Raw genomic sequence first — 25,262 nt, 5'->3', positions numbered from 1 at the left:
AGACTAAAAAAAAAGGTTGTGTTTTTGTTCTCTTTTTTCCCCAAAAGAGTTATTTTAAGTTGATGTACACTGATTTATTTCTTGAAAGCAACATAAAGCTTTTTATTTAAAAAATAGTATTTGCCCTCACTCTGTAGACACTAATTTTTACCTATTATGTTTCAGATATTTTATCATAATCTATATAGATTCAACTGAAACAAGACACAGATGATCCCTGATTTCTCAGTGCAGGGATAACTCCATAAGCTAGTAAAGATTAAAGAAAAGCAAATCCGCATTTTGTGTAAAATATCTGAAGTGCCGTGGGGAAGAAGGGTGGGGACATGTGGGAGACCATTCTAAGGGAATTCAGCTATGTTAAGGGGCAATCAGAGAAGTCTCTATTGAAAAGTTGGTATCTGGTCTAAAATTAAAAAGCAAGCTTCAAATTTGGATAAGTAAGGTGGGGAGGAAATTCAGAGCCCAGGAGGTGAAAAAGCATGCAAGATTGAGAAATTGAAATAATTAGAATGACTAATGCTTAGAGTGAGTGCATGATGAGAATTGGAGAGAAAAGGCAGAGTGAGGCAGAATCCATGTCATCGAAACAAACCATGAACTGCTATTTAGATTTAATTTTAAAGGAAAATCACTTAAACATGGTGTGATATAATTAGATTTGCATTTCAAAAAGAGTATAAGTATCTATTGTGGTGGAGCTGGAATGACTTCAGGTAAGGGGAGTGCTTTGGAGGCCTTTGTAGTATTCCATCTGAGAGGTAATGAATGGTGTTCTGGATTAGGGTGGTGGAAGTGTGGATGCAAAGAGCTGGTTTTGAGAAACCCATGAGGGAGAGGTAAAGATGTGGTAATTGTGTGCGAGTGAAGTTCAGGGAAGAATCAAAAATGACTCTGGCTTCTTTCTATAAACTTGGGTTCTATTTACTGAGTTAAATGTACTGACATTTCCCAGGAATTTCTCTGTTACTAAAGTGAAAGTGAAAGTTGCTCAGTTGTGTCCGACTCTTTGTGACCCCATAGGCTATACAGTCCATGGAATTCTCCAGGTCAGAATACTGGAGTGGATAGCCTTTCCATTCTCCAGGGGATCTTCCCAACCCAGGGATCCAACCCAGGTCTCCTGCAATGCAGGCGGATTCTTTACCAACTGAACCACAAGGGAACCCCATTGTGGCTCTGTTACTATGTACCCAACAAAAGATACTATGTGTGAGAAAGAGATCTCAGTCTTTGAGCTCAGAAGGACTTGGGTTTAGAGTTGCTGCCTCCAACATGTACCTTTGGCCAATTTAAGCTGAGTGTCTGTTTCATAAATTGCTAGTAATAATACCTGACCCACAGTTCTTGCAGCAGTTGGGACTAACATACATAAAAAAGCCGGAGAGTGTCTGTCAAGCAGTAGGCTCTCAGCATTGGTGCAGTTGTCTGCCTATGTGCTTCTTCCCCGCTATAATGCAAGTTTCTTGGCAGTAGAAGGGCACTGCCTGCTACTCATCTTTGTATCCACAAATAACCTGGTTAAGTGCCAGTGCACACTGGAGAGTTAATAAATATTTATTGAATGTATGAATAAGATTATTGTCACAAAGACAGTTTGGTTTCTCTTTTACAACTAGTTTGGCGTAAACATGATAAAGATAGTAACCCAAGTTGAAATTACTTACAATTTCAAGTTTCGAATGCTACTGTTACTTCTGTTAAACATGAAGGCTCAGAACTGTTTCTGTTAATAGAAGGGTGCATCTTGTACTTCACTAGATGGCACCAAACCATTGCCCTAAAATAGAACTAACATAAGGAAGTGGGAGGGAGTGTAAAGGGCTGGAAAGCCAGAAAGCCTGATTATAATCTACATTAGATATCTATTGGTGATCTCAGGGGTTGAGCAAGAGCATTAACTGTGCTTTTCCAGTTAGATTCTCACAGGCATATAATTATACTTTGCATGCCTCGGAATGTGATATGATTTAATTAAGCACAGGGGACTTTATTCAGTCCCTCACAGGAGAAAATTAAGTACTTAGGAAACAGCATTACTGTACCTTATTCAGGCCACTAGGGTGCATTGCCGTTGAAGCATTTTTTTTTTCCCTCTAATTTTTATTTTCTCTAAAACTTTAATTCCCTAGAAGAAATAAGCTGTATGATGCCCTAGTGGTCTCAGCGACTTATGACTCCTTCTCACGACCTTATTAAGTTAAACTTTGCAGGCAATGACACTAGTTTGTTTTTTAATTTCTTAAAATTCGTGTGATGTACACTGACATTTTCCCTAAAAACAAATCAACTGCAAAGGTGAGTGGAAATGTATTCCTCATAGTTGCAGTTTTATTTTCTTTCCCCAGTCCATTTTTACACTCTACTAACTGCCTGTTGTGTGTTGAGAGGCTTTTGTGAAGAACAAAGATGTCACTGATGGATAAGCCTTTTTGCGCCTATTACTATATTGTTGATATCATAATTATTCAATGTCCCACTCTATATCTGAGCAGCATAGCAGCTGGATTTTAGACCTTTTTGGAACATTGAACTCCTGATATTCCCCCCACCCCTCTACATTTACTGTGAATCGTTCTGATTTTATTTAACATCTATTTTCTGAGTCTGATGTTCTAATATTTTGATATTCAGACACTTCTTTATGAGATACTGCTGGGTAAGCAGCTAAAAGTGTTCACAGAGATAAGTTGGTCTAATCTGTACAAAATTTTCGGGGATTATAAAAACTAAGTAAAGGGCTAATCAAATTATAGTGTTACACAAAGTTATATTATATATATATATATTTTTCTGATGTAAATATATGTACCTAACCAAGTACCTCCTTTGGAATTGGAGTAATTCTTTTTCTAATAAAAAAATATGAAGATTCATTTATTTTTTCAGGAACCAGTGTGACTCTCACAGTGTCAGGGCTGTCTCTCTCTACCTGGACATGTTTTCTATATTGTAATTAAGCCAATAGCAAACCTCTTTGCTCAGAGAGTCTCAGTAAATGGTTTTGATGAATTGACATAAACATGGTGTGATGGAGAAAAGCACCCAAATGTCCCAAACCATTCTTGGGACAAAAGTATAAATGAGTTAGAATCATTGGTTGTGTCTCTGGCTTCTTTGTTAAGTGAATAGCAATCTGAAGGCTACCGATAATCTAAAGTGAAGCACTTGTGAGAACTATTTTCAGTATTTTGTAAGGTCATATCAATTAATCAAAGAGCATTCATCTCATTAAATAAAAAAGTAAATACTAATGTTATTGCTATTCGATCTATATTTGCTGGGCTTAATGATGCACAAGTTGGAATCAAGATCTCTGGGAGAAATATCAATAACCTCAGATATGCAGATGACACCACCCTTATGGCAGAAAGTGAAGAAGAACTAAAGAGCCTCTTGATGAAAGTGAAAGAGGAGAGAGAATGTTGGCTTAAAGCTCAACATTCAGAAAACAAAGATCATGGCATCCAGTCCCATCACTTCATGGCAAATAGATGGGGAAACAGTGGCAGACTTTATTTTTGGGGGCTCCAAAATGACTGCATATGGTGACTGCAGTCATGAAATTAAAAGATGCTTACTCCTTGGAAGAAAAGTTATGACCAACCTAGACAGCATATTAAAAAGCAGAGACATTACTTTGCCAACAAAGGTCCATCTAGTCAAGGCTATGGTTTTTCCAGTAGTCATGTATGGATGTGAGAGTTGGACTATAAAGAAAGCTGGACACAGAAGAATTGATGCTTTTGAACTGTGGTGTTGAAGACGACTCTTGAGAATCCCTTGCACTGCAAGGAGATCCAACCAGTCCAATCCTGAAAGAAATAAGTCCTGAATATTCATTGGAGGGACTGATGCTGAAGCTGAAACTCCAATATTTTGGCCACCTGATGTGAAGAGCTGACTCATTTGAAAAGACCCTCATGCTGGGAAAGATTGAAGACTGGAGGAGAAGGGGACAACAGAGGATGAGATGGTTGGATGGCATCACTGACTCAATGGACATGAGTTTGAGTAAACTCAGGGAGTTGGTGATGGACAGGGAGGCCTGGTGTGCTGCAGTCCATGGGATCGCAGAGTTGGACATGACTGAGTAACTTAACTAAACTGATATCTATATTGGTTGCTAGATTGTATATTTTTTGTTAGGTAAAATAAAATAGATTACCATGTTTTCATGATTTTTTACTTGTTCTTCATTATCTAGATATACTTTTGGTTCAATAAACTTTTTGTTGTAGTTTACCAAAAACTTGTTAACTAATTAATACAATTTATTTGACACATTCTTTCAAACTTTGTGGTCCATGGTGGAAAAGTAATAAAATGAGTCTTTCATATATATTGCTCATCACAGTCCTGAGGCCTGAGGACACCATAGAGACATTTTCCATGTTTCAGTAAGGAGAAATATGTTGATATTGTGTCTGCACAGATTAACCCTTTTTGTCCCAAATATAATTTTTAATATTGGGGGAGATTCTGTATCAGAAGTTATATGTGGATTAGAAAAAACAAACTGGGGGTTGTGAAAGAGCTGAGAAGCATGTAGAATTACCTAACTGTAGTAGCCATTATTTCCAGCTAAGTAAACTCAGAGAGAGTATATGTCAGAAGTAAAGTTCACTTCTAACGTAGAGCAAATCCCAAGAGTTTTCTGTGTTAATCCTTTAAAAACATAACTTGGCACACTCCAAGGTGATGACTAGGTGTAGAACGTTTCTGTTGCTTTTCTTTGTTTTAGTAGAATCCATTTGTGCTAAGTAGCTGCCTGGACTTAGCATACAAAACCAGTGGCTTGGGTTTATTGTAAAATGGTAGGAATGACAGAGTGAATTGATTGATATACAAGGTCTTTAATGGTTCACCAACAACAAATGGACCTCTTCCACATCAAACTGAAGCCCTACATAGACCAGTCCTATGTACTGTCATTTACAGAAAATCTTTACCCAGATGTCTTATGGGCTAATAAATAAGAATTTGGATACTTCTTTGAATCACTGAAGTAACTTAGATATTGAGAGCCCTCAAGCAATTCTTTATTTGGGATTTTTTTTCTTGTTTGGTGCAGACATCATTTAGCAAGCTATAAAATCAGTCTCTACATAGAACTGAAAGTATTTCTTGATTAAAAAAAGAATAAAATATAGTAGCAGAATTTATGTCAGTATTGTTTACCTATTTTCTATTAACAGTAAACTCCACAGTTTGAATTATAAAAGCAAACCATATAAAGGAGTTTTTAAGCATTGTATTAAATGACTTTTCCCTTGGTTAGTCTTAGTCCTATGCCATCTTGACACAAATATGTGGCTGAAGGAGATAATTTTTTCTTGTAAGTAAAAGAGATTGTTCTGTTAGTTTTTGAAATACCTAATATTTACTCTGTTGAAAGTTCAGAAATTGTTATATGACTGCTTATAGAATTAATTTATTCAGCAAATTTTACTGAGTAATAAGTTTTTTAGGCATTGAGAGAGACAGTATTTAGAGTGAATATCATAGACACTGTACTTATTCCTGTGGAACAAAACTCTAACAAAATAGTCATCCAAATACACACAAAATGATAACGAAACACGGAAAGTCCAATCATTGATGAGATATCAAGATTTGAGAGCACCTAGCAGGAATGCAGAGGGTACAGGGGGAGGGCTGTGAAGATTCTGGTGACGTATAACATTTAAACTGAGACTTGCAAAATGAATAAGACTCTGTCACATATGGCAAGTGAAAGTGTATTTACTGATAAAGAAAATGTAAACAGAGGAGAGAGTGTTTCAGGAAAAAGGACAAACCAAGCCTCAGTATGGTCCTATGTTAGAGTGTAGACCACATGTGAAACTGGGACATAGTGTGAAGGGGAGAAAAAACAGCACCTAAAATGAGGATGTGGGCTTCCCAGGTGGTACTAGTGGTAAAGAACTCACCTGCTGGTGCAGGAGATGTAAGAATGATGGGTTTCGATCTCCTGGAGAAGGAAATAGCAGCCCACTCCAGTATTCTTGCCTGGAGAATCACATGGACAGAGGAGCCTGGTGGGCTGCAGTTCATGGGGTCACAAAGAGTTGGATATGACTGAAGTGACTTAGCAGCAGCAGGAGCAATGAGGATGTAGGAAGGACCACACATGAAGGGCATCCTAAGCATCACGCCCTACAGTTGACTGTATCATGGGGCATAAGGGATGCATAGGAGATTTTAAATAGAGGAAAATAATTTCAGATTTATATTTTAAAAAATCTCTTTGGCAATAATGTGGATGGTGGGTGGAGAAGAGCAAGTAGTGAAATCTACTCAAGTCATGACCTTAGGTGAAAAAGTATGAACCTTGCATGATGAGAAATAAGGAACTGAGGGTTACTGCACAGGTGTTTACCCTTAGGGATTTATGTTACTGCCTTCTGATTAATTTTGTTGGATCCTCTTGGAAATCCTGAGATGACTGCTGTAGGGCCTCTCATGTGGTTATTCCCCACTTTGTTTTGAGATTGTGATTACTGAATGCAACATTTTGCAATTTAACTGTTTTTTCATTTGGATTGTATCTGTAAAATAAGTAGTCTTTAAAATGTTCTTGTAAGTCATCCAAATTTTAAGTATTTACATTTATTCTCTGAATGTTTCTTTACTAGAAATTCTTTTTTTTTTTTTTTCAAATTCTTCAGTCCTCTTCCCAGTTTATTTCATGTTCTAGAAAAGTTTTTCTTTTCCTTGAAAGAACACTTTCTGTGGTTATTGAGCAGCCCCCTTCCAAATCCTATCATATCACGTCAACAACTAAAACATTATTTCTAAATGGACTTACAACCCCTCCTTATTCAATTCATGGACCCTTATTTATTTCATATAAGTTACCAACTAGCCTCCTGATGACTTCAGTTCAGTAATTAGCTTATTCATGCAACAGAAAAGTTTGTAAACTCAGACCAAGTTGAACCACACATTTTAGTAGTTAAGAATTCGAGTCCATGACACAAGTCAAATGCTTTCTCCCTTGTAGAGCAGTGAATATGCATTTGAGTAGGTGCCTCCCTTTTATTTCTTGAGTGGATCAGAGCATCTGATGGCAGCTCTGCACAGTAGAAGAATGGTTGTCGTTTCCTTTAACATCGCTATTTCACATTTGTTCCCAGGGCAATATCCTTTTCCCCAGTCTCTAACTTCCTCCACTACCAGAAATGGCTTCCCTCTTCCCTTGGCCAGGCAGTGATTGATTATCACCTATCCTCTGTCTGAAATAAAACTTATTTTCATAGTGTAGCCGATAGAATTGCTATGTCTGTCAGATCTCTTTATTTCAAGTCACAAACAGTCAAGTCACCAAACAGTCACAGGGTGCTCTGAAAGTCACGCAGCTATTAATCAGAAAGACCAGGAATGCTTAAGCCTTTAAGGAACACTTGCTTTACACTTAGAAAGCAGGCACTAGTTTCCCTATAATTAGGAATTCATGACTATTCGCAAAATGCAAGAAAACAGTTTTCATTGAAACTACTTAACAACACAACCTGGACCAATGGAATTGTTCTACTCACTTAGCTTCTTCATGCAGTCACGAAGTCTGGTTTCCAAGCTGAGCACCCTTTGATGTAGCTCCTCATAGTCATAGGCACCGATCTCCTCCTGAATTCCTGTGAGGACTGCGGACAGATTCCGGATTTCCTCCTTGAACTGGGTGATTAACTTGGCGTCTGTTTTGTACTGTTCTAGCACAGGAATCAAAGGCAGGAGCTCGTCCATCTTCTCTTTCAGCTCCTGTGAAAAGCAGCCAGTTGTTTCTGAGAGCCACTTAGCCAGATCAAGCAGCTACATTCTTCTTCATGATGCTACAGGAAGATTATTTTAAAAGGTTCACAATGCCTTATTGACTTTTTATTGAGATTGGGTATTTCAGGAGCATGCAAGCGGCCACATGGTCATTGGTAGTAAATCCACTTATCTCACGATTCAGTACAAGAACATCTCTTTAAATGGTCACAAGATTTTCTATGCAACAAACTGATCCTTATCATAATGACAGAACTTCCTATGGTAGCAGTTAGGAGCTTATGTAAAATATTGCTTTCTGGTGACTTTTTATAAAGTGAACAATGCATTATTTAGTCAGGAATTATCAGTAGGGCCCATCTTCTAAATATGAATTATTATAAATAGGTCAAATGCCCTGTTTAGCCAAGTCTTTTTACCCATTAACTAATTATCAATAATATAAGGGTATTTATAGAAAATTTTGGATCCTGGAAGAGCTTTACACTAACAGAATTTTTCCAATTTTGGGCTTGTTCTACTCCTCCCTTCTACTCCGCCCTCTTTTTTAATATCCTTCTTAGCACAGCATCATTAGGAATGTAAGTTCATCAAGTATAAAAAATCAGGCAAAGCTTTACAAAGCTCAAAGAAATGTATGTTGCTGTTTACTGTTTTGAATTATTACTTATACTCTGACTTCATTTGCCTTAGCATAGGTAATTTAGAGCTCTTTATGTAGGGCAGAGTTGCTTACGAGTGTAGTGAATTAACTCTTTCAAGGACTAAGGTGGTCATGATTTATGTAATAAATGAGCACAGAGTTTTTTGAAATGGAAACACTGATTTTTGTCTAGAGAACAAGAAGTATACTTTGTGAGCGCAGTTTTCCCCTCATTCTTATTTTAGGACTGGCCAGACCTACAGTTTCACTTTCAGTTTCTGGCCATGTCACCTTTTTTTTTTTCCTTTCCTTTAAGTTGATGGTGGTACCCAGTAAAAATATTTCATGAGTTTGATTCAGTTGTGAAGTTGTTACAAATTTTCTCATTTATGGAAGACCTGGTACTGCTATGATCATTTGAGAATAATCCATAGGTGCTATCAGAAATCATGCTGTATGCTAACTAATTTAAGGAACTGAAAATTGCATTTTACAATTACATTTAGAAGATGTTATTATTGTCACTGTGTTAAAATAACAAGAGCTCCCATTGTCACCCTGATTTATGGACTTGTGTATCTTGTGGGGAAATTTCCATGTGTTCTGTATGATTGGAATTCTCAGCATTTATCTGTATGTCCATGTTGAGTGGGAGAGAGCAGAGAGTCAATGATGAGAAACATTGATAAAATCACAGTCAAAAGGCAGAGTTGCAGAGCTTTGCTCATTTTAGTGTCTCATTTTGAAATAAACTTCTTAGTTTGAGCATTTTGTGCTGTCCCTAAAGGAAGACACAATTGCTTCATTAGAATTTTAATGAGAAGAGTTCTGATAGTATCATTTGCTGCACATTATAACAACTGTTACAGTGATGAGTTTTACATTCTACTTATGGGTATATTGAAAAGAGAGCAATTCAGATGACATTTTTGTTGGCATTTTATTTCCCCTAAGCTAAAATCTATACATAGATATGGGTAAAAGTGTTAGTCACTCAGCTATGTCTGACTCTTTATGACCCCATGGACTATAGCCCGTCAGTCTTCTTGTCCGTGGAATTCTCCAGGCAAGAATACTGGGGTGGGTTGCTATTCCTTTCTCCAGGGGATCTTTCTGACCCAGGGATCGAACCTATGTCTCCTGCATTACAGGCAGATTCTTTACCGTCTGAGTCACCAGTGTATATGTATATGAATTTTGGAATCTTTTCAAAAATGTATAATTCAATTATTGGCATTCATTCTAACTCAGGGCAATTGTCAGAGAGCAATGGAAAGTCTAACTAATGTACATATCAAATACTTAAAATATTAAAGTAGAGTAACACAGATCTGTGTGCTTAATAATCCTTTCTAGAATTTCACATTCTACTACTACTCTTATAGCAAAGAGTATAGCTAGACTATCTTACCCAACCAAGATCTCTTCATAGAAGAATGACAGTCTCAAGTATATCTGAGACAAGTTTTTTTTAATCATAAAGGATATGGAAGATATAACCTATGTAGATTTTTTGGCAAGTTGAAGATGGTGTACTAGAGGAGGATTTTCTTCCAATGTAAAAGTATTAAATGGTAAACTTACTTTTGGAATGTGCCATTTCTTCTTCTCAAATATGGCAGCTCAGCAGTTAGAGCAAAATCTATGGTAGGACTTTGTGAATAAACACATTCAGCAAGTATATATTGAGCATTTAATTATTATATTTAATTGAGAGAACGATGGTTTACTTGGAGAGGCAATGTAGCATTGGTTTAAAGCGATTTAACTTGGGAGTTGTATTCTGATACATATTAGATATAAGATCCTAGATGATTGCATAATTTCTTTGTACCTGAATTTCTTCATCTGAATGATGGGAATAAACATAGTGTCTACTTTACAAGATTGTTGTGAGGATTAAAGTAGTTAATATATAATATATTTAAAGTTATTGAAACTATATGTTTAATACATGTAATTCTTCAGAAAAAATGATGGTATTATCACTATTGCTACATGGATTTTGACACACAAGTTCAGTATATACATGGATTACATGAACTAGGAAAATCAAAATCATTATGCCCTATGATGCTGCCTGAAAATTAACTTTTCTTATTGGCAGCTTGTCTGCTGCTAGACACACTTATAGAATAGGCATTTCTCTCCCTCTCTCTGTTTTCTCTCAGCCTGGTACCTTTTTGTTTCTTTGTCTCCTCTCTTCTCCCCAAAGTTCCCATAGATGCACGTACATCATCATGTGTCACCAGCTCTGCCAGCCCTGGTCCTGCAAGCAGTCCTTTGGCATGAGTTCTGTCTTGTCCATCTAAGCTTGAGTGATTTTCACTTTGAGCCAGAAACCCTGAGCTCCTCTCCTTCCGCCCTCTTCCTCTCTGGGAATGCCCCCTGGCACTGTAGGAGCTGACTTGTCGCTTCCTGCTTAGTTGATGACTGCAGCAACAGGCTCACTGTATTGCTGTACACCCTACTCCTGAATATTGAAAATTGACAGAGAAAATCTTTTGGTTTTCTTGCTCTCCTGTGTAATCTAATATTTTCTGGGGAAGAAAGTGAGCACTAGTCCAAAACCATATTCTTGATTATTGGTAAATCTTTCCCTGCAAGGATTTTTGATAACCCTTCTCCTGAAGTTGTCTAAACAAAATTAATAACTCCTCCCTTTGTGCTGTTAAGTAATGTTTATGCCTCTTTTTACTGTCAGTTTGACCAGTTTGTTAGCTTTCTTTCACAGAAGAGAGTTTATGCATTATATACCCAGCAGAGGGCCCAACACTGCTTTGGACACAGTATGTGCTCAATAAATATTGGTTAAAATTAATTTATTTGCTTGTCAACCTTATATTCTTCTGTGTTTACAATTTCTCCATAAATTCTCTATCCTTCTAAGTTTGCTTATTCTCTCATTTGCAGTAATCTTTCAATTTATTTTTATCTTCTAGGCCTTGCTCTAATTTGTTATAATTTCTTAACCTTCTGGCTTTGCTTGCTTCTCTTTAACCTCAAGATTCATCACGTTAGCCCCCTCTCTCATCAGGACCCTGAACTTTCTTACCCTCTTGTCCTTCTTTTGTATCTTTCTGATAAAACTTTAAAACTGGCTCTCTATTCAGGCTCCTGAGCAGCAATGAAGAAAATGACAAAATGGTGATAATTTCTGCCATATTAAACTGTCATGCAGAGACCCTATTTTGTGTCCCTGACTATCTCCCTGCCAATCACAATTATGTGTGAAAAGCACTTCTGATGTTTGACCAAGAACTTGAATTCAGGCCCATTCCTTCAGTCTTAGCAGCGAATCTTCCTTCCTAATTGGCAGGGAAAGCAGAGGCTATCATGTTTGTAAAATCTTAGTATGTTTTATAAACTATGTCCTATGCCTTTGTCAGGCAGACTGTCTTTTTCATAGAAGATCAAATGGCATTATCATGGTCAGATTTTATTTCAATCTATGACAGTGTCATACATAGTTAATAAAAGTCCACATAGTGGAGCACCATTTCTCCATTTTCAGTGTTTCTAGTCAATAAATAGCTTAAAAAATGAAAAAAAAATTATTTTTATCAAATAGTGAAACCAACCCTCTTTCCTGTGCTGTTAGTAATGGTATTATTGCTTCTTTTAATAATTTATATTCTCTATATTTCTCCTCATATTAGCAAGGCATAAAATCATCATAAAGTCTTTGACAAATTTAGTTATTAATTTTCCTAGATTTCCCATTGGCATGCACATTGAAATGCCTTTAAATCTATCCATAATCTCCACCTAGCTCAAGGAGGGTGAGGTGGTTTTTATAGCGAGTTTTCTGTGCATTCCAACCAGCTAATGGTCAGTTTCAGTGGAGAGATGATTGACATCCCCATTGAGTCTTGAACCTTATGTATATGGGCCAAGGCACAGTTATTTCTAGCTGAGTGTCACGGTGGCTGTCCATTGTACTCAGTGTCTTATTTGCATTAATAAGACAGCTGAAGTCACACCTACTTGAAAATGCTTGGTCATTAGTGTCTTCCGGTCATCTTCAATCTGCCGAAACTTGGCCTTCAGCCCTTTCATTTGTGTTTCCATTTTTAGGACATATTGGAAGTCTCTTTGAGTTCTCAAGTTTAAAACTTCAATAGATTGAGACATATTCTGAACCTGTTAAACAAGAACACTGGCTGTACATTATTGTCTATACTATTGAGGTATATGCAAAAAAACATCAGTTTTTTCCCACTAATAAAACTGGCAGTGCCAAATCCATAATTACATTTCCATAGGACATACTTTCAGAAGGGCAATTATTCATAAGAAACATTCCAATAATGTAGCAAAAGAAAATTACAGCTAGGCAGGAAATAATAAATTGAACATTCTAGCATTAAAAATGATTAAATAGAAATAAGAATTTGATATATCATAATAAAAAAATTTAAAAATAGAGTATTCATTCCAGGGCTTAGTAAGCTTATAATGGCTCAACCTGTTAAATGTTAAGATAAGTTGTTTCTATCAATACTAACTCTGATATCCTCAAAGTCTGGGATGCTGAGCAATTTTGGGTGGTAGTGAAGTGTCCCAATAGATCTAGAATGCATTTATTCCAGTACAGTTACTTCAAGCTGCATGGGAAGTACTCCCAGGGGTGAGGCTGAATTGAGCAAGATCAATGGTAGTAGGACTGGGACACCTCCTAACTTGGAGAGGGTGCTGTTGAAGAGACCTGTGCTGTTCACCTCTAACTGTCACAACATTATAACTTTGCTATTCCCCAATACAAAATGAAAACCTTTAAATGATGTACATCAAGATATGGAAGGATTAGAAGAATACATATTAGGTGGTTGATATTACTTTCCTGGTGGGTGGTGAGATGTGGGTGAGAAGAGAAGTAACAAAATAAATATTGCAGAAAGATATCCCTGGTGATTATTATATATAAATCCATCTGCATAGAATTATATTTTTACTTGCATAAATGAATACATGAAAGCATGGTCAAAAAAGGTGGGATTTCAGATGAGTTTTGCTTCATTTGGACTTCCCTGGTAGCTCATCTATTAAGAATCTGCCTGCGATGCGGGAGACCTGGGTTCAATCCTGGGGGTGGGAAGATCCCCTGGAGAAGGGAACAGCTAACCACTCCAGTATTCTGGCCTGGAGAATTCCATGGACTGTATAGTCCATGTGGTCGCAGAGTTAGACACAGATGAGCAACTTTCACTTTCACTTGCTTCATTTAATATATTTTATCTGTTATTCCATATGTTTTAAAATAAACATGTATTATTTATGTAACACATAAAAACTTATTTTCATTGTAAAACTTGTGAGTTACAAATAAGAAACAGATGATTTGTTCAGAGACAAATTTCTGTCATCAGGTAAAGTCACAGAGCTTAGTGGACCAGCTAGCTTTAAAGAGCCCGTTGTCAATACATTCCTCAGATCTAGAATATTCAGAAAAGGCAGTGAATTCTTCTGCCATGGCTTGCCTCAGTTCCTTCACTACTTTTCCCTGAGAGGTCATATTTTTCTGTTTCTCTTTCTGCTGTTTTAATGGATAGTCCTGTCCTTTACCAATCCTGTCTTTCAGGACATACTACAATCTCACTTATATTAACCTAATTGTGTAATGTGTCTGAGTGAGAAGCACAAAAGTGGCTGTCCTTCTGTAAATTCCATGAGGTTAGACGCTGTGTCTTATTCATATCTTTTATTCCCAAGACCTTACACAGAACCAGACATGGAATAATTGCTCAATAAATATCTATTGGGTAACATTATCTTATTTATATCTATTGGGTAAAGTTACCATAGCCTTGTCTAACTCCATGAAACTATGAGCCATGCCATGTAGGGCCACCCAAGACAGATGGGTCGCATTGGAGAGTTCTGACAAAATAAATGTGGTACACTAGACAAGGGAATGGCAAACTACTTCAGTATTCTTGCCTTGAGAACCCCATGAACAGTATGAAAAAGCAAAAATATAGGACACTGAAAGATGAACTCCCTAGTTCTGTAGGTGCCCAATATGTTACTGGAGATCAGAGGAGAAATAACTCCAGAAAGAATGAAGAGATGGAGCCAAAACAAAAACAACACCCAGAGGTGGATGCTGGTGATGGAAGCAAGGTCTGATGCTGTAAAGAGCAATATAGCATAGGAACCTGGAATGTTAGGTCCATGAATCAAGGCAAATTGCAAGTGGTTAAACAGGAGATGGCCAAAGTGAATGTTGAACATTTCAGGAATCAGAGATCTAAAATGGACTAGAATGGGTGAATTTAACTCAGATGACCATTATGTCTACTACTATGAGCAAGAATCCCTTAGAAGAAGTGGAATAGCCATCATAGTCAACAAAAGAGTCCAAAATGCAGTACTTGGATGCAGTCTCAGAAATGACAGAATGATCTCTGTTTCCAAGGCAAACCATTCAATATCATGGTAATCCAAGTCTATGCCCCAACCAGTAATGCTGAAGAAGCTGAAGTTGAATGGTTCTATGAAGACCTACAAGACCTTCTGAAACTAACACCCAAAAAAGATGTCCTTTTCATTATAGGGGGCTGGAATGCAAAAGTAGGAAGTCAAGAAACACCTGGAGTAACAGGCAAATTAGGCCTTGGAGTACGGAATGAAGCAGGGCAAAGGCTAACAGAGTTTTGCCAAGAGAGAGTACTAGTCATAGCAAACACCCTCTTCCAACAAAACAAGAGAAGACTCTACACATGGACATCACCAGATGGTCAACACCAAAATCAGATTGATTATATTCTTTGCAGCCAGAGATGGAGAAGATCTATACAGTCAGCAAAAACAAGACTGGGAGCTGAATGTGGCTCACATCATGAACTCCTCATTGCCAAATTCAGACTTAAATTGGAGAAAGTAGGGAAAACCACTAGACTATTTAGGTATGACCTAAATCAAATCCCTAATGATTATACAGTGGAAGTGAGAAATAGATTAAAGGGACTAGATCTGACAGACAGAGTGCATGATGAACTATGGACAGAGGTTCATGACATTGTACAGGAGACAGGGATCAAGACCATCCCCAAGAAAAAGAAATGCAAAAAAGGCAAAATGGCTGTCTGAAGAGGTCTTACAAATAGCTGAGAAAAAGGAGTGAAAAGCAAGGGATAAAAGGAAAGATATACCCATTTGAAGGCAGAGTTCCAAAGAATAGCACGGAGAGATAAGAAAGACTTCCTCAGTGATCAGTGTGAAGAAATAGAGGAAAACAATTGAATGGGAAAGACTAGAGATTTCTTCTAGAAAACTGGAGATACCAAGGGAACATTTCATGCAAAGATGGGCTCAATAAAGGACAGAAATGGTATGGACTTAAGAGAAGCAGATGATATTAAGAAGTGGCAAGAATACACAGAAGAACTGTACAAAAAAGATCTTCATGACCCAGATAATAACATGATGGTGTGATCACTCACCTAGAGCCAGACATCCTGGATTATGAAGTCAAGTGGGCCTTAGGAAGCATCACTACGAACAAAGCTAGTGGAGGTGATGAAATTCCAGTTGAGCTCTTTCAAATCCTAAAAGATGATGCGGTGAAAGTGCTGCCCTCAATACGCCAGCAAGTTTGGAAAACTCAGCAGTGGCCACAGGACTGGAAAAGATCAGTTTTCATTCCAATCCCAAAGGCAATGTCAACGAATATTCAAACTACCACACAGTTGCACTCATCTCACAGCTAATAGGGTAATGCTCAAAATTCTGCAAGCCAGGCTTCAACAATACATGAACCATGAACTTCCAGATGTTCAAGCTGGTTTTAGAAAAGGCAGAGGAACCAGAGATCAAATTGTCAACATTCGCTGGATCATCAAAAAAGCAAGAGAGTTCCAGAAAAACATCTATTTCTGCTTCATTGACTATGCCAAAGCCTTTGACTGTGTGGATCACAATAAACTGTGGAAAATTCTGAAAGAGATGGGAATACCAGACCACCTGACCTGCCTTTTGAGAAACCTGTATGCAGGTCAGGAAGCAACAGTTAGAACTGGACATGGAACAACAGACTGGTTTCAAATAGGAAAAGGAGTATGTCAAAGTTGTTTTTATTCACCCCGCTTATTTAACTTATATGCAGAGTTCATCATGAGAAACACTGGGCTGGAAGAAGCACAAGCTAGAATCAAGATTGCCAGGAGAAATATCAATAACCTCAGATATGCAGATGACACCACCCTTAAGGCAGAAAGTGAAGAGGAACTAAAGAGCCTCTTGGTGAAAGTAAAAGAGGAGAGTGAAAAAGCTGGTATAAAGCTCAACATTCAGAAAACAAAGGTCATGGCATCTGGTCCCATCACTTCATGACAAATAGATGGAGAAACAGTGGAAATAGTGACAGACTTTATTTTTTGGAGCTCCAAAATAACTGCAGATGGTGACTGCAGTCATGAAATTAAAAGATGCTTACTCCTTGGATGAAGAGTTATGACCAACCTAGATAGCATATTAAAAAGCAGAGACATTACTTTGCCAACAAAGGTCTGTCTAGTCAAGGCTATAGTTTTTCCAGTGGTCATGTATGGATGTGAGAGTTGAACTGTGAAGAAAGCTGAGCACTGAAGAACTGATGCTTTTGAACTGTGGTGTTGGAGAAGACTCTTGAGTGTCCTTTGGACTGCAAGGAGATCCAACCAGTCCATCCTAAAGGGAATCAGTCCTGGATAGTCATTGGAAGGACTGACGTTGAAGCTGAAACTCCAGTATTTGGCCACTTGATGTGAAGAGGTGACTGATTGGAAATGTCCCTGATGCTGGAAAAGATTGAAGGTGGGAGGAGAAGGGGACAACAGACCATGTGGTGGTTGGATGGCATCACAGACTCAATGGGCATGAGTTCGAGTAAACTGGGTGTTGGTGATGGACAGGGAAGCCTGGCAGGCTGCTGTCCATGGCGTTGGAAAGAGTTGGACATGACTGAGCAACTGAACTGAACTGAAAATTGTCTTCGGCTTTCAGTAGCAGTTAAAGGTAACAAGTTAATATTGTAAGAAAAGTGTCTCCTGTCAGTGGTTAGGTTATAGTATTACCTGGCTCTGAAATATTTCTTAATTTACTATCATTCCTACATTTGAAAGCTTTGTTTAAAAGAATCTTTGATTCAGCACAAAATTACCGAGGCAACATTGAAAGCCTGGTGACTGCATCTTAGATAAATGCAGTGCTTTCAAAATAATTTTCAGCTCCCTTATGGTTAAGCATGAATGAAGAAAAGCCATTTGTGTTAAAGATACACTCTACACATTTAAATACAGTATTTGTCTATGAAAACAGTCATCATTGCCATGGCCAATATTCTCGTAGGATTTCTGTATACTTCGGCAGAGTCCACAGAGTTAGGGAAGATCCCCTGGAGGCGGGCATGGCAACCCACTCCAGTATTCCTGCCTAGAGAATGCCTGTGGGCATAGACCATGGGGTCGGAAAGAGTCGGACCTGACTGAGTAACTAAGTGCAGCAGATAGAGTTAGAAATTGATAGAAAAGTGAGATATTCTGGATAGTCAAAACAGTCTCTTTTATTTTCCTCTAAGTTACCCTGTGAAGTTAATTTTCAACTTTATTTGTGTTATGGGAAAATGTGCTGAGAGAATTTTTGCTGAGATTTAATTGTGACCTTCAATATTGCATAATCATGTATAATTATAAGAGCTACCTTTGGGGTGTGACTAGAGATGGAATAGTCTAGTTGTGAACGATGGTTCTGGGCTGCCTTTTGCTTTTTCTGATGGCTGTACCTCAGACTGTTTACTTTCCCATGGGTCACAGAGACCCGCTGAGAATCAGTCTCCTGCTGAGACTCGAGACTGGACCCCCAGCATTACACTTGTGGGAAGGAGACTTCCTCCTCTGTTAGTCTGCGTATCACTGATGTTCTGCCATTCAGCTGCCTACTCATGTCTCTCTCCACAATGTAGCAAGCTTATTGTCCCCTTTCATTCATAGTTTTTTTTTTTAATTCTTTATTTATCCTGTTTCTTAGGATAAATGAAATGTCTGAGTCCTTTCCAAACTTAAACACAAATTAACTTAGATTTTCACCCTCATTTATAATTAGTGTCCAACTCTTTGCAGCCCCCATGGACCGTAGCTGGCCAGGCTCCTCTGTACATGGAATTCTCCAGGCAAGACTCCTGGAATGGGTTGCCGTTCCCTTCTCCAGGGGATTTTCCTGATCCAGGAATCAAAGCTGGGTCTTCCACTTTGCAGGAGGATTCTTTACTGTCTGAGCCACCAGAGAGGCCATAATTAGTGTAGAAGCTACTTAAAAAACTAATAATAATGCCCTACAGTTCAATATGCTTGGATAGCCTTAGGGTTAACACAACTAAACAGGGATTTCACTACTGTAGGTCTCCACGGAACCTTTAGTGTTAAGCTCTGTGATAGAAATCTTCAAGAGTGATGTATCATGTACTATTGTTTAAAATTATTTTATTGGAAGGATGTCACCAGCATCCTGTTCCAAAAATCACATTTTAGGAAATATTGACCTGGACAATGGATGTATTTACAGACTTGCTAAATAGCTGACAGACAAACATTTTTTAGGTGAAAAATTTTAGCTGGGACACACTAAGGCCTGATGTAAAACCAATTGTAATCTTTCTAATATTTAGCAGGATAAATGTACTTGTTTAAAATATTTTACAGAATGTGTATTAAATAATTGTGGGTACCACCAGTGGCATTTTGAATGACACTGGCATGGTGTTAGAAAATGCAAAGTTGATCTGGTATGGATTCACAGTCTATTGATTGAGTGACAATGATAAGGTTTTTAGCCTCAAAAAGCACCATTTTCCTTTTATGTAAACTTATAAGGACATCTGTCTGCTATGAAAATGGAATGGAGCAGATACAAATATAATAGATGGGAACTATTGTTATTATTCTTATTATGAGTAATCCCTTATATGATTAAATCAATCCTTTGGTTAATAGTGAAATGGGCTGCCTAATGGTCATGCTTTTATTTGCTGTCTGGTACCTTGGATATTTGTAAAACTATGAAGTCAGCAGGGGCTTCCTTGGTGGCTCAGATAGTAAAGAATTTGCCTGCAATGCGGGAGGCCCAGTTTTAATCCCTGGGATGGGAAGATCCCCTGGAGAAGGAAATGGCAACACTCCAGGATTCTTGCCTGGAGAATCCCATGGACAGAGGAGGCTGGAAGGCTATAATCCTTGGGATCGCAAAGTGTCACAAAGAACTGACTGAGCCACTGACCCTTTCACTTTTTCAGAGAAGTCAGCAAGTGACTGGCTCAGTCTAAATAGAGAATGCTGATTTCAGATATGCTTTCTTTGGGTTAGTGCAGCAAGCCAGTGATATTTACATTCTTCAGCCCACTGTGTATGGTTCACACAATTTGCTATTTTTCTGTTGCCATAAAACTACCAAATGGTGAATTTGATAAACCTAACTTGGGGTGACCTTGATACTCTTAATAAATTTTGTCTTCTGTCCTTTAGGTATTGATGAATTTTTAAAGATGTAATTTTCTAGAATTTCGTTAAAACTGTAAACAAATTGCCTATTGAATGGTGTGGTCATATAAATTTCAGTGATTGCTTTCAATCAGTTACCTTTAGTTGTACTCTTCTTGCCTCATTCATCCTTCACAAATTTTAGGTTTTATCATAGCTCTGGAATACATTTCACTCTGGACATGTGGAGAGTTTTCTCTACTTCCTGACTTTCCCAGTTTATTTGAATTTTTCAACTGATTTTTGAGGAAATGTCTATTTTTAGATGTGTGTATGAAATAATATACTGAAAATAGCAATACAAATAGGACAATCATGTCTAAGAAAATGTTTCTCATCAAACTTGTAGAAAGATTTTTTTGTGTGTGTAGGAAAGAAGGTTGGAGTAGAAAGTAATCTGAGAAGAAATACAAACTAATAGAAAAGCAAAACTGGACTTAAAAGATTAAATCTTTTTACTAGCCTAATTAATTTCCTTAGTAACCAAACAATACTAAACTATATGTTTCAATTTTTTCCCTAGATATAAAGAAAATCTAGATTGGAAAACAATACACAGGAATAATCTTAGTTCATATGTCATGATTTCTAACAGTTGATAGCTGGAGTCATTAACTTGAATGACAGTTAAATTTGCTCTTGTCTGGGAGACAGATTTTGAAGGAACAGGGAAGACTGGATCTTGTTTAAAAAGAGTCTTAAGAAAAGAGAGCAAATAGATGATGATAACTCCAAGGGTAAGGGCTTCAGAAAAACTAATCTCTGTATGAAAATATGAAAAAAAAATCTTCTTAAAATCTTAGGGCATCAATACACTTTCAAATAGTGTACACTGAGGAAAGTTATTTTATTTATGTGGCAGTGGAAGACAGTTACTGCAGCTTAAATTCCATAAAATAGGAATGTCTGTATTAACAGATTCAGTGCTTTCATTTTTCTAGCTTCTCTGTTTTTTGTTAAAGCTTCCTTTTTTGTGCCATAATTGTGTAGATGATCACGGAAATGGTATTACACAGAGTGAATTGTTGAGCATGATATCCTCTGAAAATACATACTACCTAATTTATCTTATTATCCATGAAGGTATTTAAAATTCAAATATGTTGTCATCCTTCCATGAGTCTAGCCACTCCAGCTGTCCAACTATATTCAGGGACTGACACAGTGAAAGTCTGAATGAGAAAAATTGAAAGAACCACTCGTTGTTGTTTTTTTGTCCCTAAACTAAACATAAATAACCTTTCATGAGACGACTTTCATCTGTGAAAGAGAATAAATCAAGGGCATTCTGCTTTTGATTGTTATGGATCCAGCTTAAGTAAATTATATGGAGAGAATGCTCTTGAATGAAATTGAAGAACTTAATGTTCAAAGGAATGACTTAGAGGATGATGATAAATACTTAGAATTATTCATTATCTGTCCAGATAGCTTGCATATTGTATGCCATTATTTTTACTTCCTTGCAAGGTTGTTAATGAGATCCAAAAGTATGAGCTCAAAGAGTTTCGTGTGATCTTGAGAGTTGAGGCTAAATTTCTGACATAGGAATAAGGCTTCGTACTATTTTTTTTTCTTAAGGAGAGATATTGAGAAACTGGATATTGGGAAATATGATGGAAATTAGTCTTAGAGCAAGATTGGAAACAGTAAAAGTCATAAATAGAACAGTAGAAAAGGAATCTTGAGGTACTGCTTTCAAGGGAGGAAAACATTTATTTGAGAAGGGGAACGAAACTGGAAGACCCCTCTTTACCCTAACCTGCTTTCCCATATTTCCTTTACAAAGAATGGTAGATTTCAGTAAGAATATTCGCAGGGGACAGAGGACACCTACCTTTTCCAGCAGCTGGCGAAGCTGCCTGCTTTTGGCATCCCGGGAACACAGGTTTTGTTCTGGAGCAACCACTGTGCAAATGCATCGTCCATCAGGATCCTGTGCTGAGCTATATACCTGCCACCCTTCTTTGGGACTAATCTGAGTCTGAGGAAACCAACAGCAAACATACAAAACACACAGAGAGTTAAAGAGAGCATGAGTTTGTATGATTTTAAGCAAAGTATCTTTTTATTTTTACAGTTTTTTCCTAAACAGTTTTCTCTTAAAAAGTTTTTCTCTAAAATTAAAAATGAGATTGAACAATTTAAGTAGGCAGCACATCTTCATTCACTTACAACTTCCTTTTCAGTGGACAGAAGGAGACTCTTTTTTTTTTTTTTTGGTTCCGTATTATTCATTTTGATTGTGTATTATTGATTATTGATTCTACACCACCCCCAATGCTTTCTGTCATATTTGGACATTTTAATGCAACTTTAGAAGTATCTGCTAAATACTTAGTCACATATCACCAGTCTTTCTGCGTAAGATCTCTTAGTCTTTTTCAACACAAACGGTAATAAGTAGTACATATATATATATATTTTCTGATTATTGTTCATGTGTAATCTTCTGAAGCAAAATTCTCTCCCAGAGAGCTTCCTATGTATTGAAGGGTCAATTATTAATAAAACTGGACAGGTATCACATGAGAATATAGGGTAAAAATAATTAGACCAACATTGGTTCGCAAAGGATATAGAGTCTCAGAGGAGTTAAAGACAGTATTTTGGTAGAGGCCAAATTACTCTGGCAATATTGATCTTCCCAGATTACTTTTATGCACTTATCACCTGCCTCCCTAGAAGCTTATCTCAAAGTGATGTTTCTGTTCTACTGCAGTCTGCCTCCTATTTATGTTTCTACTCTTACCCCCTGTATCTTCCTATAAGAAACTGCTTTCCAGCCAAATTGGTCTTGGTGTGTCCTGAAAGCATGCCCACCTAGATTCACACCTTTGTATATTACTCATTTTGTTCTCCTACTTGAAATACCTCATTAATAAACCTTCAGTTATTCAGCTCTTATGGTTTCCCCTTGGGATTCCCTGGTGGTTCAGCTGGTAAAGAGTCCGCCTGCACTGCAGGAGAACTGGGTTTGATCCCTGGGTTGGGAAGATCCACTGGAGAAGGAAATGGTTGCCCACACCAGTATTCTTGCCTGGAAAATTCTATGGACTGTCTAGTCCATGGGGTGGCAAAGAGTCAGACATGACTGAGTGACTTTCAGTTTCACTTTATGGTTTCCCTGGTGGCTTAGTGGTAAAGAATCCACCTGCAGTGCTAGAGATATTGGAGACATGGGTTCAGTCCCTCAGTCAGCAATATCCTCTAGAGGAGGAAATAGCAATCCATTCCAGTATTCTTGCTAGGAAAATCCCATGGACAGAAGACCCTGGCAGGCTATAGTCCTTGCGGGTCTCAAAGAGTTGGATGACTGAGCAGCTGAGAATCAGATATGGTTTCAGCCTCTTCTGAAAGATTGTCTGTACTATTCACTAGGCATTTAATATGCATTGTCTAGTAGTATTTTCTATCTTTCTTATGTCTTGTTTAAATAATTAGTCTATATCCAACTATGGGATATATTGACTATTTCCTGTCTGCTATATTAATTACATTCTATCAAGTACAAAAATAAGTAACTCATTTTTGCCTAGTTATTTTTCAGAATAGCTGTGCTTTGAGCATAGATGCTGCATTATACAATCAGAAATTGTGGATGCCTTGATGCAGTGCTCAGAGAGGCATTCTTTCATTCCTCCAACTGCTGAGGGTATCAGTGGCTTGACTCTCAACTGAGTTCTCTTTGGGGTTTGCTGAGGCTGAGGAGTGCTGCCTACTCAAGATTAGACCCTATGCCAAGGGACAGCTCACAGGCATTGACTTGCTAATGGAAGGATACAGTCAAAGATGCCAAGAATCAGGAATAATGATTATTCCCATTTCACAGAAGAGAAAGTTAGTTAACCTGCCTAAGAATGTGCAGCTTGTATGTAGTAGAGTTTTGTATGAAGCAAGAGTGGTACTGTTCAATAGATTGACAGCCACATGGATAATTTTAAATTTTCTAGTGGGCAGGTTTAAAAAAATTAAGGATATAAGTGAAATTAATTTTATTAATATATTTTATTTAACCCGATATATACAAATATTATTGTTTCAACATGTATAATCAATATAAAAATTATTCATGAGATATTTTACATTGTTTTTCCTCCTTTTTTGTACACCCTTTGAAATTGAGTGTGCATTTTACTATCATGGCATACCTCAGTTTGGACTAGCCCCATTCCAGTAGCCACAATGGCTCCCTTACTAGACTGTATAGCTATATTGTCTTGCTGTTAATTCCAATGTTATGGCCATATTAATATGAGGCTGAACATCCAGATAATTATTCTTAAAGGTCAATCATATGGATACTGAAAAAACTACCTAACAGGTCTTACATAGACAGACTATCCAGTTTGCATCTGAGTTTCTTTCTCCTGTGAAAATACCAGATAAATGGGTGGGCCTCTTTCTAGCTAAGCTCTGACTAACTTCTGCAACTGGGATTTAAAATTCTTTGGCTTTTCTTTGCCTTCTCCTCTGTGTTTTCCAGGGAATCAACATAAAAGGAGGTGTTTCTTAAATGATCAGGAGAAGAGAGAGATGAATTTTGTCTATAAGAGAAGGTATTTAAAGACTCAGGCTGAAGGGACTAGAACAAGGGAGGATAAGAGAAGGACTGAGGTGGGGTTAGAAACAAGGAGGTGAATGGTGACCAGCAGAGAGCTATTTTGCATAATGGTTGGTGTAACTGCGCTGGTGTGTTTGCCTAAATATATACTGAAGCACTTTACATGGTAGGAAGCAGATTCTTAAGTAAATTCAGCCTGGCTCTGTCTTGGAATTTGCAGAACAGATATACTCTCCTATTCTCTCCCAGACCATAGCTCATCACACACAATCAACCAACACACAGATTTTTTTTTTTTCCCCAAGAGCTTTAGAGATAATCACTACAGGGTGCTTAAAGTCATTCTAACACCAATCATGCAGAGGCTATAAATTTTAAACTTATGAAACTCAGATGTCATAGTCCTTGTCCTTGGTCTATAATGAAAAGCAACTGATACCAAACCTTTTAATCTCCTTTCTCAGATAATTCATAGAAGTATCCTGTGCTGCCATTTATTTCTGGGTGTTGGATTCATTACCATTTCTTTTTTTTTTTTTTCCCCCATCCCCCCTTACTCCTTCTTTCTAGCATTTATGCCTGACTATCTGGTTAGGATAGAAAAAATGTACTTAGAGTTATATATGACTAGAATAGATAGGATCTTAAAGATAGTCTTTTTTTTAATTAAAGAGGAAAAAATGCAAAGAGATTATCTACAGAATGGGGATAGATAGAGCTTAGCAGAGTACTTTTAATAATACAATTAAGGGTTTAAGCTGAGTGACTG

At 37.5% G+C, this 25,262-nt stretch overlaps 1 protein-coding gene across 3 annotated transcripts in view; it reads right to left on the bottom strand.

The window, feature by feature from the left end:
- Positions 1–25,262, bottom strand: part of OLFM3 (olfactomedin 3) — a 197,191-nt gene that overhangs the window by 15,734 nt on the left and 156,195 nt on the right. For 2 of the 3 annotated variants that reach the window (XM_020906097.2, XM_020906096.2), the window contains exons 2-4: positions 21,767–21,913; positions 12,404–12,559; positions 7,542–7,761 (exon numbers count right to left, since the gene is read on the bottom strand). In XM_020906097.2, coding sequence (XP_020761756.1) covers positions 7,542–7,761; positions 12,404–12,559; positions 21,767–21,913 — 523 coding nt within the window. The remainder of the gene's footprint in view (positions 1–7,541; positions 7,762–12,403; positions 12,560–21,766; positions 21,914–25,262) is intronic. The other variant, XM_020906099.2, reaches the window with a different exon arrangement.

This window comes from Odocoileus virginianus, chromosome 5, assembly GCF_023699985.2.
Source record: "Odocoileus virginianus isolate 20LAN1187 ecotype Illinois chromosome 5, Ovbor_1.2, whole genome shotgun sequence".
Taxonomy (NCBI): Eukaryota; Metazoa; Chordata; class Mammalia; order Artiodactyla; family Cervidae; genus Odocoileus; species Odocoileus virginianus.
This window is presented reverse-complemented; position numbering and strand designations above follow the sequence as displayed.